The sequence below is a fragment of the Prosopis cineraria genome, unplaced genomic scaffold (assembly GCF_029017545.1).
Source record: "Prosopis cineraria cultivar Desert tree isolate PC_DT_omini unplaced genomic scaffold, ASM2901754v1 PC4, whole genome shotgun sequence".
Taxonomy (NCBI): Eukaryota; Viridiplantae; Streptophyta; class Magnoliopsida; order Fabales; family Fabaceae; genus Prosopis; species Prosopis cineraria.
In genome coordinates this window covers 36,218,436-36,237,751 of record NW_026555335.1, presented here as the reverse complement: position 1 = coordinate 36,237,751, position 19,316 = coordinate 36,218,436, and the positions used below count along the sequence as shown (strand labels likewise).

Here is a 19,316-nt window from a genome sequence, read left to right as displayed (position 1 = left end):
GATGTTTTGACATTACCAATATCCACAGTTGCTTCAGAGTCTACATTTAACACTGAAGGACATGTTTTGGATGCATTTAGGAGTTCTTTAACTCTTAAAGTTGTGCGAGCCCTTATTTATGTTGAAAATTAGCTTCGTCACTCCATTTCTGTAGTTGTGGAAGAGCAATTAGATAATATTCAGAGGATTGAAAGAGGTGAAAATTTTATAGTATTATGCATGTGCAGTGTTACCTTTAAAATTCATTTGTTTATGATTTAATTTAACTCCTAAATTGATTTATTTGTAGATTTCCAAAGAATTAGATTAGAATCAGCAATGAATATAGTTTGAACTCTTTAAAGTAACTCTTCATTATTGTTGTCCATGGAAATTAGTTTATTTAGTTGTGATCTTTGTTTTATTGTTGCTTTTTGTGATTTTCTAACTTCTAGTGGACTGTTGGTTCTTGTTGCTATCCTCTTATAGTCTTTTTGGTGGTTAGTTTTGTAATAAGCTTGTTCATTTTTTTTAGTTTTATAATGTTTTAGCCAGATGTTTAATTTAACTATTTTCTTTTATAATGTAGGCTCGAGCAAAGATTTTATGTCATTGGCAGCTGATAACTTTTGATGATCTAATGGATTAATTATTTTGAATTATATTAAAACTCTTGAACTTATTTGTAGTTTTTTAAGAGATTATTATTGTTATTTGATGGATTATTTTGAATTGTTAAGAATTTATATTAGGTAAATTATTAATTTATAAATTATATGTGAAATTCATCTATTTTTTACTCTGCTTCTTCAGCTTATAGGTGTAAATCTGAATGACTAAATCTGATTAGTTTATTTTTTGACATTTTCAGATTTCACAGCCTCATAGGGTCTATCTGATAATCCCTTAATTGTCCCCCCCACATTTAAGATTTGTTGTTTTAAATTATTTGTTAATCAATATTTTTTTAGAGCCCAAAATGCTGCCAAAATCAGGCCCAAAGTGTTGTAAATAAGGCCCAGTAATTGAAATACAAAAACCAAATCAAATCACTAAACTTTGGTCTGATTTCACTTCGGCTTTTACAAAACTTCTATTCAATTTGGTTGAAGAAATTGATTAATTTTGATTTTCCAGTTCACTTAAATCACAATTGAACCAAACCGTTAGAATTGATGCTCACTTCTAATCAGGATGAAGGGTTAATTATGCATCAAGCAATTCAAGAATTAATTCAATCGGACATCATTTCCATAAATGCCATGATTTTTATCGCAAATGAAGAGTCCCTCTGTTGTAAAAAATTAATTTTAATTAAAGATCAAGAGATTACAATAAAATTTTAAAATCTCATAATTCTTGATTGCTATCAATTAGCTGCAATGATCTTGAATGACATTTTGCTTTTTAAAATCAGCGGTCCCCTCGTGGAGCCGGCCGGACATTGCCAGCTCGCTCCCCATTTACCCGCCACGACCTACACTAGAAAGGGGAAAAAAAGGATAAGTACAAGCTCCTCCAATTCGAAACCAGGGGCAATCTGGCGGGAAAATTTCAAATATCAAACTTCCAGAGGAAGCTTAATCGAGCACTCAACCCTAATTTCCAAATTTGAAACCCACGCCTCACCCGCCATTATCCACTATATATTGGCGCCTAATCTTCTCGTTCACCTTGTGCGCTTTACCTGTTCGAAGAAATTCTTCAGAGAAACGCTTACCTGTGGATCGTGAGAGATGTACGTCGTGAAGAGAGATGGACGTCAAGAAGCGGTCCATTTTGACAAGATAACTGCTAGATTGAAGAAGCTCAGTTATGGGCTGAGCACCGAGCACTGTGATCCCGTTATGGTATCGCAGAAGGTTTGCGCTGGTGTCTACAAGGGTGTCACCACTAGCCAACTCGATGAATTGGCTGCTGAAACCGCCGCTGCGATGACTGCTAACCACCCTGACTATGCTTGTGTGAGTTTTTCTTGTCTTCCCTTATGGTTTTGGTGCTTGATTTTAGAGCTTGGGGAAGGTACGTTTTGATTGCCATTAGATTTGCGTTCAATACGATTTCACTGATTCTATACTTTTGATGATGGGATTTGTCTGCATCATTCTTAATTGAAACGTAATCCTTGTTCTGTGGGCCTGTATACTGAATAAGTAATTGACGATAGGCTTTTCTGATGGAACATTGGTTTAAAGGGCTTGATTGGCTGCCTGTTGATTCTTACATGTTCGCTTCCGATTATATCTGCAGTTGGCTGCTAGGATTGCCGTTTCTAATCTCCACAAGAACACGAAAAAATCATTTTCTGAGACGTAAGTATTTCTGTAAATGATATACATGTTTTCCTTATTCAGGCTGGCAGATCTGTTGTTTACTGTAGTGTAATGTGGTGGTTCCAGGGTCAAAATCATGTACAATCATTTCAATGAGAGATCTGGTTTGAAGGCTTCTCTTATAGCTGATGATGTCTATGAATTGATTATGAAGGTATCTTTTCTCATCCCTGCTCGTTTATATGCAGTATGTATCATTGGTGTGCGACTTAAGCTTGTTCGTCGTTGTCAATGTCTTAATTTATGTCTTGTTCTTACGTTTGAGATGTTTCCTTTTTGGTTGCAGAATTCTGCTCGCTTAGACAGTGAGATTATTTATGACAGAGACTTTGACTATGATTATTTTGGTTTCAAAACCCTTGAGAGATCCTATCTACTAAAGGTTCAAGGGAAGGTTGTGGAAAGGCCTCAACACATGCTGATGAGGGTTGCTGTTGGAATTCACAAGGATGACATAGAATCTGCTGTCCGAACATACCACTTGATGTCTCAGCGATGGTTCACTCATGCATCTCCTACTCTTTTCAATTCTGGAACTCCAAGGCCTCAAGTATGATCTGTACCTGTGCTTCTGCCATCCATCAATTCATTTTATCTCTTTGCTCATTGAACCTTTGGTTATTTTGTGCTATTTACCTCTACAAGTAGGGCAATAAGTTGTTAAATTGGTTTTATGTGTTTTGGCAGTTGAGTAGTTGCTTCCTTGTGTGCATGAAAGATGATAGCATAGAAGGTATATATGATACTTTGAAGGAGTGTGCTGTCATCAGCAAATCAGCAGGAGGAATTGGGGTCTCTGTTCACAATATTCGATCCACGGGCAGTTACATTAGTGGAACTAATGGGACTTCTAATGGTATTGTTCCAATGTTACGTGTGTTCAATGATACTGCTCGTTATGTTGATCAAGGGGGAGGCAAGAGGAAAGGTATATTGTCACTAAAATAATTCATTTTCATGTTCTTGCAAAATGTGTTTCCTTTATAAACTTTATGCTTGTAGGTGCATTTGCTGTGTACTTGGAGCCGTGGCATGCTGATGTATTTGAGTTTTTGGAGTTAAGAAAGAATCATGGAAAGGTATATATGAGCTAAAAAAAACTGGATGGCATTCTTTCATTTCCATCAAGGGAAAATGTTCCTAGCTATTTATTAATAGTTTATTCTGCATATACTACTTTACTTTAAATCACTATTATTTATGGACTGGTGCTATCATGCTATCATTACAGGAAGAGCACCGTGCTCGAGACTTGTTCTATGCTCTATGGGTACCTGATCTCTTTATGGAAAGAGTTCAGAGTAATGGGGAATGGTCGTTGTTTTGTCCCAATGAAGCACGTGGTTTGGCAGATTGCTGGGGTGAAGAATTTGAGAAGCTATATCTTCATTATGAAAGAGAAGTAAGTTCACTCTTGATTTGTGTAGGATATTTATTGTGTGTTCTGACTGTGCCTTTCCAGTTTATTGCTGTGATGCTTATCCGTGCTTGCCTTAACACAGGGAAAAGCAAAGAAGGTTGTTCAGGCTCAGAATCTTTGGTTTGAAATCCTAAAATCCCAGATTGAAACTGGAACCCCTTACATGCTTTTTAAGGTGGTCTACCATGATTTGTTAAATTTCTACTATAGTATTTTGCTTTAACCCCCTTTCGGATTTCCTCTCTTGCTGAAAGTCATTTGCTTTCTTCACAGGACTCTTGCAATCGGAAAAGTAACCAGCAAAATCTAGGGACCATTAAGTCTTCAAACTTGTGTACTGAGATAGTTGAGTATACCAGTCCAACAGAAACTGCTGTATGCAATCTGGCTTCAATTGCCCTGCCTCGGTTTGTGAGAGAGAAGGTGGGGCATCTCTAGCATGCTTTATGTATAAGACTCATTCTTATTTGGTTTTTGATCAATGTTTCTCAGTTTGGAATTCATTATTTGCTTACTATAGGGTGTGCCAATGGAGTCTCATCCATCTAAACTTGTTGGGAGCAGAGGCTCTAGGAATCGATATTTTGACTTTGATAAACTGGCAGAGGTACCATTTACTGTTAACTAAATCACGTCTTCCTAAAGTTCTTCAATGGAGTTTTGAGCAGGGTACTTTTTAGTTTTTTAGTGGCAAACAGAAAGAAAAAGAAAAGACCGGCGTACTTTATTGTACTGACATGTCTTTACATGACTTTTGTTTGTATGGGCTTTTGGCTGATGTCAGGTTACTGCAGTGGTGACGACCAATCTTAATAAAATAATTGATGTTAATTACTATCCAGTTGAAACTGCAAGAAGATCAAACTTCCGTCACAGACCGATTGGTATAGGAGTTCAGGGTCTTGCGGATGCTTTCATACTGCTTGGCATGGCTTTTGATTCACCAGAGGTAAGTCATTTTCCCGAGGCTGGTAGTAATCTCTGCAAGTTTGATGTACTTTGATTTGATAGTTGACTTGGATGTGGAATGCAGGCTCAGCAGTTGAACAAGGAGATTTTTGCAACTATATATTATCATGCTTTAAAAACTTCTTCTGAATTGGCTGCGAAGGAAGGTCCCTATGAAACATATAGTGGGAGTCCTGTGAGCAAGGTGTATACATAGAATTGTGAAATCATTTTCAATCCGGTTTTTTTAGAGTCATGAGTGAAGACTGAATGTGCGTAGACAGATTATTAAGTTTCGAGTTTCTTGAATTATTTTTGCCTTGCTCAGGGAATTCTTCAGCCAGACATGTGGGGTGAGACACCCTCAAAGCTTTGGGATTGGGATGCACTCAGGGATATGATATCAAAGAATGGAGTGAGAAACTCACTTCTCGTATCCCCTATGCCAACAGCTTCTACCAGCCAGATTCTTGGAAACAATGAGTGTTTTGAGCCATATACTTCCAATATCTACAGTCGAAGGGTTATAAGGTTTGTGTTTTAAATATCCCACGTTATATTAATGCCCTCTCTTGCCTTCTAACTTCTAAGCTCTGCTTGTTTATTTACCAGTGGTGAATTTGTTGTGGTGAACAAGCACCTTCTTCATGACCTGACTGAGATGGGATTGTGGTCTCCTGCTGTCAAGAATAAGATCATCTATGAGAACGGTTCAGTTCAGAAAATCCCAGAAATACCCACTGAGCTGAAACTCATATACAAGTATGAGATTTGCATTATTTTAACCAACCCAAATGTGGCGATGATGCATTCTTACTGACACAATTTGTTTTGTTCAGAACTGTTTGGGAGATAAAGCAAAGGACATTGGTTGATATGGCTGTTGATCGTGGGTGCTACATAGATCAGAGTCAAAGCTTAAACATTCACATGGATCAACCTAACTTTGGAAAGCTTACTTCCTTGCACTTCTATGCATGGTCCAAGGTATGGAATTCTATTTTTCAGTTCAGTTTTGGAGTCTGGATCCAATTATGAAAAGTTTCTTGTGAGAATCCATAGGTCACAGGTTGATTGTTTTTTATTTTTTTAACATATTGTCATTGACATCTGTCTGGGTATAATAGGGTTTGAAGACTGGAATGTATTATCTCCGATCACGGGCAGCAGCTGATGCCATCAAGTTCACTGTTGATACTGCTGCTCTTGAGGTATGAAAAATTCATTATAATATGCCTCATTCATTTTTTTTTAAGTCTATGTTGATTAGAGATCTCTGTTGCCAATGCAGGAAAAACCAAAGTTGGAGGAAGAAGACGATGGTACCAAGATGGCACAAATGGTGTGTTCTCTGACAAACCGTGAAGATTGTTTGGCTTGTGGAAGTTAAGAAGGTCCAATATTGGAACGGCATCATCAGAACATCATTAGGCTTTTACCTTTTGATCATTACGGAGTGGCTGCACATCCCAGGATCTACGAGATTTGAGATTCACTAGTCAAAAACTACGTGCCTATCTGATACTTAAAATGATCTCAATGGCTTTGTGTAAATAAGTATATCAGTTTCGCTTGTTAGTTGTAGGTGCTTTCTTCTCAGATGATATATGTCTTGTGTTGTTTTCTTCATAGTTGTATCTAAATAGTAAATAGAATTGTGTGAGCTGAACAAACGTATCACTGTATCAGGATGTTCTCTCTCAAATATTTGCTTTTGCGTATGATATATACGGTTAATGCTATTATCTTTTAAGCTGTCTAAATTCATCTGCGCACATTGACTTTATATGTGTATATGAACATTAGCATATGATTATGATTGCAAAGCAAGCAATAGATGTCTTATAAAAGTTAACTCTGCATGCTTAAATCTTTTAGTAGTTATACGTTAGCTAAGGATGAAATTACTACAAACAGTTTTACACGTTTTTAATTAAAATCATGTTTATTGTATATTTTGATTAAATAATTTGATAATAAGAAGAAATAACAATTAAATTATAGGTTATACCCAAAATCTGATGGAAGGGAGGAAAGAAGCAAGTTGCATTCCGCGTAAGGATTGGATTTAGGAAGCTGTTGTTGCAAATTGGCGGCGGCGGCAAGCCATGACGGAATTTAATAATAATATTATTATTGTTCTTCAAAGAAAGAAATTGAATGTACGTACATAGTCAGAATGACAGGCTTGTTTTTTGACCGACGAATCAATGGCTAAAAAGATTAACTACTGATGTTTTAAATTATAAGATTTGACATTTTAAAATGTAAAACATTTTAAAAAGATTAAAATTTTATTAAATAAATTTATTTTAATATTATCCTTCATCTTTTCAAGGCATTAATGGTACAACATTTGATAGTTAAAAATGTTTTTTTTAAAAAAATGAAGGTAAATAGTATATTTCTGCCCATTAATTTTTATATTAAAGCTTAACAAATGTGTTGCATGGCATCAAAGGGACCTGGAACCGTTGAAAAAGCGTACATAGGCCAGAAAAGGTCTTGAATTATTCTTAATTCTTGGTCTTTATTGGTGCTTTTTGGACCTGGCTTAATACCTATACTGGGTCAAGTGTTATTTCAAACCAGCTAAATTAATAATTTAGCCGGCCCGACTTTACTGGGCTGACCGTTCCTTGATTAAGCTAATTTATTAGCTTATTGATAATTGATAATTATTAATTATTAATTAAACAACATAACCCACATCTGTTGCTTCTTTTTATGTTTTTGCCCAGTTTCGCTCCTCTTTATTAGCTCCTCGTGTTGTCACATTCTTTTATTTAAAAGTTATTTTCAGTATGTTTTATTGAAAAAATTTTAAATTTCATTAACTTTATTTCAAAATCCAAATTTTCCCTTCATTAACTATACATGCTTTAAAAATAAAATACTTTAACACTTAATAACATTGCTAGCATTTAATAGAGGTAAAAGAGTAACTATAAACACAAAAATCATAGAAAAATCTTATAAATAGCATCAAAATAAATACTTTCTATTTTGTAACAGCTATTTTTAAGTGGAATTTTTTTAAATAATAAAAAGTATATAGAGTTATATCTAAGTCTAATTTAAAATATTATTCCTTGTGACGCAACTTCAAAAATTTTGTAAGTAGAATTCCTTTATTTACCTACAGAATAAAACTTGCATTTCTGACATATAGGATAAAACTTGGGTCCATATGGTTTCATTCATTACATCCAATAATTTTACATGAATTTTCATTCGCGAATCAAAAAAATAATTTTACATGAATTTGACAGATGGCCCTTTTTCTACGACTTTTCATTCTTTTTCATAACTACATTTTCTTAGACTCCTGATGCGTTCATGGACCTAAGTTTTTTTCCCCCCTTTTTGGCTTTGATAATCAAGAAGAACCCAGCCTATGATTGGTTAGTATTATTACAATCCATTAAATAGTAAAAGAATCAAATCAATAGTAGGGGACGAAAAACCCATCTAATTTAAACTTAATAAAGATTTATGAATATTATGGATTTAATCCTTCTATGCATCCTCAATATAACGTAAACTTAATCAACTTCACGTTTATTGATAAATAATAGTTATATCCTTAAAATTCTTAAAAGAGATATAACTTTTCAATTTCATCATCCTTTGCAATTAATAATGATAATAAATTTTTGCCTAAGAATTGAAATGATAATAAATAGATAAAGGATAAAATTGAAAAAAATATTTATTACCATAACTTTATCATATATTAAAAACCAAAAACTTTCAAAATTGCCATTGTATTAAGACCGGAGGGACTACATAATTTTATGCATGCAACAACTTAATACCACCAACTTTAAAGATTTAATACAATAAAAGCAAACTGAGTTAAGAATTTTCACATGATATTATGTTCTAGTATCCAGCAAACACAGAAAGAAAGAAAGAAAGAAAGAAAAAATGATAATACATTAATGATATATTTGGGTTTGCGTTTGCATAACTGAAGTTTTCACAAACCGGAGTTTGCAAATTGAAATTCGAATGAAAGCTAATCCATGTTGTTTCTAATATAATCTAAGTTATAGTTTTAAACGTAAAGAGTAATCCAAGCCCGAAAAAATTATCCCAACAAGTTTTTGACCCTTCAAACCTTGATTTGGATCAGTTACGTTGTCACATGTTGAAGAAAACATGTCTCTCTGTTGTGATAATAATCAATAATATGATAATAATACTTTGGGATGCATAATTTTCTCCGCTTTTCCGGCGCCGCTTTGAATATTTATATATATTTAATTTTCACGGTCCTTTTCTCTTTCTTTTCTTTCGTCACCTCGAAAAGGTCAATGCACTACATGGTCATGCTTGCACGAACGATGTGTATAAATATATATATATATATATATATAAATATATATTCAAAAAGTATTCATATCTTAAAACTAAATCGGTTGACATGTTTTTCTCCTGAACTCTTTCATTCAAAAGGATCACCAAACTCCTAGAAGGTGGCCACCGCCGTTTGAAGTAGCTTTTGTATAATAATTAGGCATGAAGAATTTGAGTATCAACCATATACTTTTTATATCCTATCAAGTATTATTTGATCTTAGCCAAGAGGTCGAGAAATGTATATTTAAGAACTTATATTAATAATATATATTTGAGTGTTGTCAAGTTTAGTTAAGAGTAATTTTATTAACATGATTTTTTTAATTTAAAATATTCAAGTCCTCCATCTTACTTTAAAAAAATGAGTTTACTAAAGTAAGTCTTTTTTTTTTTTTTGGGTTAGCCAATGTATCTTCATAGTTGATAATTGCGAAACTGATCTCTTAAAAAAATTTGAGTATCGTTTAAGGGATTATCCTTTCCTAAGCGATGTTTTTCTATATACACATCTAGGAATAATTTATTATTTATGAATAATATAATTGGTTATATATTTGATGTTTTATATTAATTATACTAATTATACGTTTTTTATAAAATAAATATATTTTTTCATAATTATCAATCCATAATTTAAATTTTATATCAAATTGCATTTTTTGGTATAATGTAGAAACATGTTTACCTGTAAAAAGAATTGTAATGGCAAAAAAGGGTTGAAATATTGTATATAATATATTTAGATAACAATAAAAAGGGTGTAAAAATCAACAAAATAAATTTTAATAAAGATATATTTTATTTTAAAATTTCATATTATTCACCAATATTAAGATAACTAAAAGTCTAAAATTTTTAATAAGCCAAACTAATAGATTATTCATAAATCATGACTAACTCGTTTGTTTTTATAAGATAACTTTTAGAAGGTTTTGTTGTTTCCATTTACAATATGTTTCCAAGCATTTAGGAAGTAATTAATATTTTTAAAGATTCCTATGAAAATATGTAAATGAGAAAATTGATGAGGATTTAATAAATGATATTTGTGAAAGAATGAAATAATTTTAAAGATATCAATTATTTTTCTCGGTTTGATTTGTGTAAATGATGCATGCATTGTGCAGTATTTTCTCCCATCTTAAGTGATAGAATGAGTTGGAATGGAATGGGAATAAGAGTGAAAATAGCTCATTCCCTCGTTGGCTCATCTGGTGTTGCCTGACCTTGGGAATGAATTTTTTTTCAGTCCAAAATATCCCTGTTTAAAATTTATATTGACAACAAAGACCCTCTTTCTCCTTCCTAATTGTGCACTAAATGGGACACATTTTCTATGGGGATTTAAACAGTAATTCGCTGCGTTGATGAGAGATATTTTAAGGAAAGCAACATAATTTTTTACACAGCCGTAAATAATCTACTTAACTGAATTTTTTTTAATATATTTGAATTAGTTTACTAAATTTTAATTAATTTAGGATATGAGGAGACACTAAAATTAAGTCAAGGGATTGACATGATAAACACATAGTCCAATTAATTGCAGCGCCAGCTTGACAATTAATCACCGCCTCTAGTTTTAGTGTATTCTCTTCTCTTACCTGTTCTGCTTTTGATGGGTCAATATTGTGTATCCAACAGTGCCTTTCAACATATCCTACAGTTCAAATTCAAATGTCAAAACCATGCAATATTAATAATCATTAGTTAATTATTATGGAAACTAAAACTTCCATAAATTAACTTCAAAACTATAAAATAAACTCAATGGCCAAGAAATCATGGCACTAATCAATGGAAGGTTTCCATCAATCAAGCTTTCCGTCAGCAATAAATAATTAATCATCCACAGATTTGGTTTTCATAATACTTATTCTGATTCTGATTATAAGGCAAAGTTAAATTAATTTACTTTACAGTTCTTAAGAAATTATAATTAATATCTTTGAACTTGTAAATATTATTTGACTTTTCAATCTTGTCACTCACTGAAATTAATGATTACAATAGAATTTATTTAAGAATAGTACAACTTAATTGTTGTGACTAAGAAGGTGCAATATTAAACAAAATTAATTGTTATATATCTTTTTACTATATTTAGAATAAAATAAGGTTTTAAAACTTTATATGTAATTTGGACTAGATGAAGGAAGTTGGTGATTATTTAATTTGGAGGTCTTAAGTTCAAAGGCTATGTAACTTTAATTTTCTTAATAAAATAATTAAAATGAACACTTTCTTTATGATTAAAAATATATGCAAACTGTTTTTGACAGAAATGCTTTAGCGAATAGTATTAATTGTTCTTAAGGCAACAAAAAAACAAAGAATAATATTAATTGTTCGGTAAAGTACATATTAATTTCAAAATTTTTATTTTAGTAATATTTATTTTTGAACTTAAAAAAAATTTAATTTATTTCTGTTTAAAAAATAAATATTTTTATATTAATCAAATATTATTTTTTGTTGCAGGGAAACGTCAACCTACAAGTACATTTTTACGCAGTAAATTTTTAGTAAAAATATTTTAATTAAATTTGTATAAAATTCCAGTGTTATTATTTTTTTTTTGCCAGAAATGCCAGTGTTATTTTGATTAGGTAAAAACACAAGTATAATTTACTTATTATTCAATGCAGAATCTTCTCAGGGCACGCAGAAATCTCAAGAGACCTTTAAAATACTAAGCATTCTCATATTAATTAATTATGCATTCAATATTTATTATAGTAAACAAAATGTGTATGTATATAAATGTATAATCTCTTCGGAACAGAAATTTCAATGGCCTTTTTTTTTAAAACATACATGACATGCGGTCAAGAATGAAAATTTAACTAAATACACTTTTTTTTTACTAAAAAAATGGCCTTTTTTCTAAGGATCTAACTCTTATTTTTCGTTAAAATTACAAATATATGATTTAATGACTTAATTTCAACACATTTATATATAACTATATATATGATACTTGATATTATTATATCACAATCAAATATTAACGAGCTTAATTGAAAATAAATTTTTATAAAATAAAATAAAAATAACTTTATAAACCTAATTTTTTATTTACAAGAATTGAATTTTTGATTTTAAGTAAAGAAAATCGCTTTTTTATTCGATCCAATCATCGATCATTGCCAATTATAGCACTTTTTATTGTGAAAAATAATATACTGTAGTGTTTTATTTTAGAGCTGAAAATATCAAGTTTGAAAAAAATATTCATCCAAGATTCAAAGTTGAATCATGTGCTGTGGTGGAAATTTTCAAATTCAAATTGCGTTTTCTCTAAATGGGAAGGCAAGCTTGAGTTGACAAATAAGTTTTAGGAATCATTAGGCCATTTGAGTGACTCTAAATAATGACGGTTATACTTTGGGTATTTTTCAATGAATTGAAAAGTACTCCTTAAAAAGATCACAATATAGGATATTTTTCAAAATCTTGTTCGGCCTAAAATATAAGATATAGGATAACTTTTATAATTATTTTTTCAGCTATATCCTTATTTTAGATATTACTTTTTTGAAAAAATAATGTATTAAAAATTTAAATATCATTATTAAAGCACTTACGTAAAATATTTAATGAGGATAAAATAAGAAAGATGTAATTTTTTTTAAAGAATTAAGATTTCAATTAATATTTTTTGAAGACTGTAAATTAATTACTAATGTCCTATATCTTGGTTTGGAGAAAGTATTAATTAATTACATTTGAAAGCTGAAACTTTGAATTCTTTGCACTTCCTAGTGGTTTTTGTGTCGTTTCAATTCAAATGTCTATATCAGTAAAAAATCCTCCATTCGTCTCAATTTAGAAGATATTTGATGAGGTGATTTGGATACTAACAAAATAAAATTTCATTAATTATATTTGTTCTCATATTATTTTTATCTATTTATTACATTTTATCTCGTCATTTAATGTTTCATAAATAAAATCATATTAAATAAATGATATTTTTTAAATTTATATTTAATATTTTAAAAAATAAAATTATAATACGTATTTAAATTTTATTATATGTATAATTTTTTAAAAAATATTTTATAAGATAAGAGAATATTATATACTAGTGGTATTTAGTTGCCCTCCCAAGTCCACAATTGTACTTGGGCTATCATATTGACTTGTTCTTTTTATTTCCTTTTCTCCGACTTTGTTTTTATTTGATGTTTCACAGGATAACATCACGTGGTCTTTAACCTCTTAATTCCAGGTCATTAGATTTTGATTTTGTTTTTTCTGTGGGTCTCCTTTTGAACAAAATATTGAAAAGATGGATATTTTTTTATGATTATTGAATATTCGGTTGTATCCAACTATTGTTAGATCTTAAAAAGGAAGTAGTTATTTGAAGGCATTTTTTTCCATTTGCCCATTCAAATGGTCAACTTTAATTTATTTAAGGAAGAATGACATTTAAGACCATATGAAGCGAATTTATCACAAAAAAAACCCATTAATTTTGTATCAAATATTATATTATAAAAATATGTATATGTTGTTGATAAAAACTCCTTACTTTATATTTTTTGTTAGAATTTCATTGTTAAATTTTTAAGAAAATCCTAGCAAAAAATACAAGTTAAGGTTCAGCTTTTACCACCACATATACATGCTTTTATAAGATAATATTTGATGCAAAATTGATAGACTTTTATTAAGATAACAATAATATTAATATTAATGAAATAACAAGTTGTGTTAATGTTTTAACAAATAAATAATCTGAAAACTAAAAGTTAAGTTAACAAAATATATTAAATTTTGTATTTATAATCAATAAATAATCGTGGCTTGGTGATTGCATGACTGTTTTGATGAGTTAAGGGATTATGAGTTATTCAAACTCCTTTTGGTCACCTCGAAGATTTAATTGATGATTGGTGACTCCCCAGTAGTTGGCTGTTGGCACCCTTGCTAGTAATGGTGGGGTTTTGCGGCAATTCAGAATTTTTATTTTTTAAAAAAAGTAAGGGTACTTCTAAAAATTATTTTTCCTCTAAATTTTTTTTGTTTTTATTTTTCCTCTAAAATTTATTTCTAAATTGGTCATTTAATTTTCCAATACATCAGAATCTGTTAATTCTTTTAAGCTATTAAATACCATTAGTGGTTCTTAAATACGATTTTCTCTATTTTTTAACTTCATAAGTTATAATTTTTTAACATACTTAAAAATGATTGAGTTTCATTCATTTAATTTGAAAAAAGTAAACAGAAAAACTCATAACATGTTTTATTTTATTTTAGTTAGCTGCCTATTTGTGTAGTGCATGAAAATTTCCACAGCTCAGAGTCACTGCCTGTGAAGACTGGTACATGTTAAAATGAGGGAAAAAAGTTGTTGATTTTAAGTAGCAGCACACATTGACCGTCACCGCGTTAGTTAATTAATTAATTTTTTCTTTTACCAAAGTTAATTTATTATTTTTTTGCCTGAATTTTTTATTATTTTTTAAACACAGGCTTTTACCTTTATTTCGGTTTAAAGCATTTTAAATATTCTATATAATTTATTTTTAATATTAGGGGTGAAAAAGATAAGAAAAGAAATATTAATAGAAAATGATAGATAAATCTATTTGAAATAAAGAAATGATAATTTGATCTCATGAAATGTAATAATGATATTGAGATTTCAAGGACCTTTTTAAAATTAAATTTATGTGTAAAATTATTTCAACATTCCTTTGTAATTTAAAATTTAAATTATTTTAATCATTGATAGAATTAAACTTGTAAATATTTACATCAAACTTATAACCGATATAAAATAAGTTAAATTTTACTGATATAAAGTTATAATTTTATAAATTATTTTAGTTATTGATAGAATTAAACTTATAAATATTTATACTAAACTTGTGAACTATATAAAATTAGTTAAAATTTACTTATTAAAAAATTTTTAATAAAAAATTATAATTTTTTAAATTTTTTAATCATTGATAAAATTAAACTTGCAAAAATTTATACAAAAATGAAAACTATATAAAATTAATTGTAAAGGAATATTAAATTAATTTTATGTAAAAATTTAATTTTAAATAATTTTTTTAAGATTTTATTATCATTATCAAAAATTTAAATTATTTTTATTTTTATTTTAGAAAGATCTAAGAATAAATGGAGGTGGCGGACCGTTTAATTCATATATTTCAAAATTTTAAATAAATGAAAGCGAAGCAAAATGTGATACCGCGTGGACGATATGACAGTTTGACTGAAGGAACGTTGACTTTGTCCCATTAATGCTGTAGTATCTATGCCATCATCCCTATCCATAAACCAACGACAACTTGGTCAATCCACCTCATCTTAACATTCGCCATGTTTAATAAAAAAATATTTTTTTATTACTCTTTTTATTAAAAGTTATCTTATTTAAAATATAATCAAACATTAAATATAAATATTTTTTAATAATAATTTAAATATTAATTTATTATATTATAAGAGATTAATCTTCTGGTGGTATAGAAAATTATGTACTCATTCTCCAAATATTAATAAACTATATATACATTTGGCCAAAAAAAAAAAAACTACACACACATCTTTCTATATTTTTAAAATTTTACATTTGTTTGTTTTAAAAATGAATTATTTAGATATATAGATTTAGAATTACTCAAAGTTGATGATGCTCCAAATAGTCTCACTCATACCACTCTATATATTTATTTGGATATATTAAGGAGGTTTGAATCATAGAATTCTACCTCTACTCCATCTCACTTTTATTTCCTAATCCCTGCTGTCCTATTACTTCCTTTATTTCCTATTTATTTGTTTTCATAGGACAAAATACATATTCCTTTGTTTTCAAATATAAAAAAAAATTATCACGTGTTTTTTTTTTATAAACAAAACTACAAATTTTAGTAAGTATTTATAGCATTTTTTAAATTACCTTCATAAAGTCAGCGTTAATTTTCATTAGACAAACTTGTTTTGTTAATATAGGGATACTTTAGTTCAATTTTTTGATATAATGATTTTACTTAATTAGCTTTCTTAAATAGTATGAATTACTTACTTTCTCTTATATTTGAAAACACAGTGAGTAGATTAAAGATAATAAAAAAAATCTATGCAGAATAAAGGAGTTATTTTTTTTTTTCACTCTTGCTCTTCATTTAATACCACAACATTTGATTCCAAGAAGCAATTAAAATGCATGATAGGAGATTTTATTTTCTTAAAAGGATATTACTAGAAAGAAGTCATTATTGTACCTTAAAATTTGAAACAAGATTGAGTAAAAAAAAAAAGATCATTATAAGTAAATAGGGATAGGAGAAGCATGAGAGAGAGAGAGAGAGAGAGAGAGAGACAGATTTTTTGTTCTAATTATAAGACATGTCATTAATTTATTATTATAAGTTTCCTCTTTTTACACATATTAAATGTTGGTGTAAATTTTGTTTAAAATTTCTTGAGCTTCTTTTCCATCATGAATAGGAGCAAATTAGTTTCATGTGATAAGGTATATGAATATAGATTTTTATTTTATTTCAAAATATACAAGAACTTTTTTAAGTATTTCTTAAATGTTGTTAAAACTACATGAATAGTAGAAGTAAACTCAAGAAACAATTTTAAAATGTAAAGTTTATTTTGAGCTTTACTCCTTTTATCCTATTTATAGGGGGAAAAAGGAGAATGTTTGTTTTGGTATTATTTATTGAACACCTCTTAGAATTTTATGTTTATATTTATCCTTTTATCCCTATTAATTATTATAAAAGTTATTAGATGTTGGGGTGTTTTATTTTAATGTATATTGAATGGAGTAAAGTTAAAAATTTATTAAATTTTTAGACATAGTTAATAAAATTTAAAATTTTTTTAATTTTATTGAAGTATAATGAAAATTATTTATAAATAGAAGATGATGGAATATGTAGATACTCTGGAACCATTAAAATTTAAAACCATTAGAAGATATGGATTGCTAAAGGGCTAACTTTTGATAGTTCATCTGAATATTCACAGCTAAACTCGAAAAAGCATTGGGTAAAAAGCTGTTGCGGTCAACAACACTTGAAACATTCCATTCATGCACATGTTCCTCTGTCCTATTTAGGCAACCCTGTTTGACTGGAATTTTTTTTTTATTAAAAAGCAAAACCCAATGTTTGTTTAAAATTGTCAACGAACTTCTTTCTTGAAACTTGAAAGAATCAAGGAGCCGGTGGTAACTAATGAAAGTTCTACGGTGGCTAATTTTTTACAACAAAATGAATTAAAATTCAAATTTTAATATAAGAGTTGTTTACTTTTAGCATTAAATCATGCTCTTAATAAGATTATCTCTAATGCAATGACCAGTAATGGAGCCAGGTGAGAAAATTACATGTTACAGATATGAAATTTTAGATTTTGCACCCTCTTGCCTTCATATTTTGCACATCATCTTTTTAATATTTTGAACATTAAATTCATTTAATTTTTTTTTCCAAAGATCCAAATTCTTAAACTTTTTAACTCAAAGCCTAGTAATTAGTAATATAATAAATTTATATAATTTCTTTTCTAATTATTCAATTATTTTCAACAATATTTTTTTAAAAGAAGTTGTCTCCTAACCAATGATTTTAAAAACTAGACTATGCTAGACGATCAGATCATCGACCGGAGCCATTAACGGCTTAGTTTCAATCATAAAAATTATTTTTATGATTAAATCAGATTGGACCGGAGTTGAGCCGCTATTGACTCAAAAATTGAAAGCCAGAGCAATTTTTAAAAAATTAGACGGTTTTAAACATAATATTAAAAAAACTTAAAAAATATAAAAAAAATAAGAAAAATTCAAAGATTAGATCATACCAAAAGCAAATACAAATACTTTGAAGTTTACTTATATCTAATTTAACTAAGATTTACCTATGTTTGACAAGTTATAAAATTATAATTTATAATATTATTAATTTAAAATTATGTTATGTCATTTTAATGTTATTAACATATTATACATTTTTTGTATTTATTTTATATATAAATTTAATATTATTTTAATTTGATTATCATGTGATCGATTTAATCATTGATCCAATTCAATGAGACCATATAAATCGTAAGCTTCTAATCTTTTTGATTTAATATTTGATTTGATTTTAAAAATATTGCTCCTAACTCATGTCGACTCTGCCATTGAGAATGACATCTGTGTGACAAAAAATTTCTATAATCGTAATAGTAATAATGATAACAATAATTTAAGGTTGTCTCACGCCATTGTTTCCCTCTACATCCCAATCCCCTCCGTACTGTTTGACCAATAAGAAAAAAAATCCCTTCCATATTATTCTATATTCTATTATTTACGTATTTAATTTGCTTTGGTTGACTTTCCAAAACTGCAATCCAAAATTATTTTATTTTTGTAATGTGGAGTTTGAACTTTGAAGTTCGAAAACGGAATGGAGAAAAAAGAGAAAAAGAAAATCTCCACACTTATGTGGTCATTATTAAGCCAAGAGCTTCAACAAAGTGTCTTATTCCTTGAAAAGTCTGACAAAAGCATTATATCATATTATTATAAAGTAGTATAATTAAGATAAATTCTTTAGGAATAGAATAATAAAAAAATTAACATAGAAGAAAAAGGAAAAAATAATTAAAACAAAATTATCCCCCAGTTAGCCAATTGGATGGGGAAAACAAAAAATAAAGAACATTTTGATATTCTATTTTTAAAATAGTTTTTTTAAAAATAAAAAATGTTTGAAAATATGTTTTTAGAACTTATGTATGTTTTATTTTGTGCCTAGTGGGTTTGAAATTATTGAAAGAATGGATGCAAATTTGTAGACATTATCATATATACTTGTAAATTTTTTTAAGTGGAAATTTTTGCCCACCCTCAAGTCTATCTAGATCTGCTAGCGTATGCATGGGGGTGCATTCAATTTTTCTCTATAAAAATTGCTAATATTAATTATGGTTCCTCCATATTTCACTTAATTTAAAATTTTGACCCCCCATGTCTAAAGCTCTGGATCCGTCCGTGCATACATTCATGTTTGGGTAACCATTAAGACTCACATTATGTCCTATATATATATATATATATATATATAGATATAAAGAATAATACATCATAATGTTTTAAGAAAGAGGCGGAAGGTTAAAAGTTGAAAACGTGGACGGAATATATATTTATATATATAGGATAAAATGCAACGTTGACTCAAACAAATGTTATATGCGCTGATTTGGGGGAAAAAAAACTAAAAATGACT

The 19,316-nt window shown here is 29.0% G+C and overlaps 1 protein-coding gene across 1 annotated transcript; it reads left to right on the top strand.

Annotated features, from left to right (window-relative positions):
• The first annotated feature begins 1,452 nt into the window (after positions 1 to 1,452).
• On the top strand, positions 1,453 to 6,433 carry LOC129309060 (ribonucleoside-diphosphate reductase large subunit). The gene is made up of 17 exons (XM_054950404.1): positions 1,453 to 1,943; positions 2,230 to 2,291; positions 2,379 to 2,466; positions 2,599 to 2,862; positions 3,000 to 3,240; positions 3,315 to 3,391; positions 3,544 to 3,714; positions 3,815 to 3,907; positions 4,006 to 4,155; positions 4,253 to 4,339; positions 4,517 to 4,681; positions 4,766 to 4,885; positions 5,009 to 5,211; positions 5,293 to 5,442; positions 5,520 to 5,667; positions 5,808 to 5,891; positions 5,972 to 6,433. Exons 1-17 carry the CDS (start codon positions 1,716 to 1,718, stop codon positions 6,068 to 6,070), a joined length of 2,430 nt encoding a protein of 809 aa, XP_054806379.1. The 5' UTR covers positions 1,453 to 1,715; the 3' UTR covers positions 6,071 to 6,433.
• The last annotated feature ends 12,883 nt before the right edge of the window (positions 6,434 to 19,316 follow it).

Coding starts and splice junctions, on each gene's coding strand:
- LOC129309060 (XM_054950404.1), top strand. CDS start 1,716: ATGTACGTCGTGAAGAGAGATGGACGTCAAGAAGCGGTCCATTTTGAC. Junction 4,340..4,516: donor ACTTTGATAAACTGGCAGAG/GTACCATTTACT, acceptor GGCTGATGTCAG/GTTACTGCAGTGGTGACGAC. Junction 5,212..5,292: donor TACAGTCGAAGGGTTATAAG/GTTTGTGTTTTA, acceptor TTTATTTACCAG/TGGTGAATTTGTTGTGGTGA.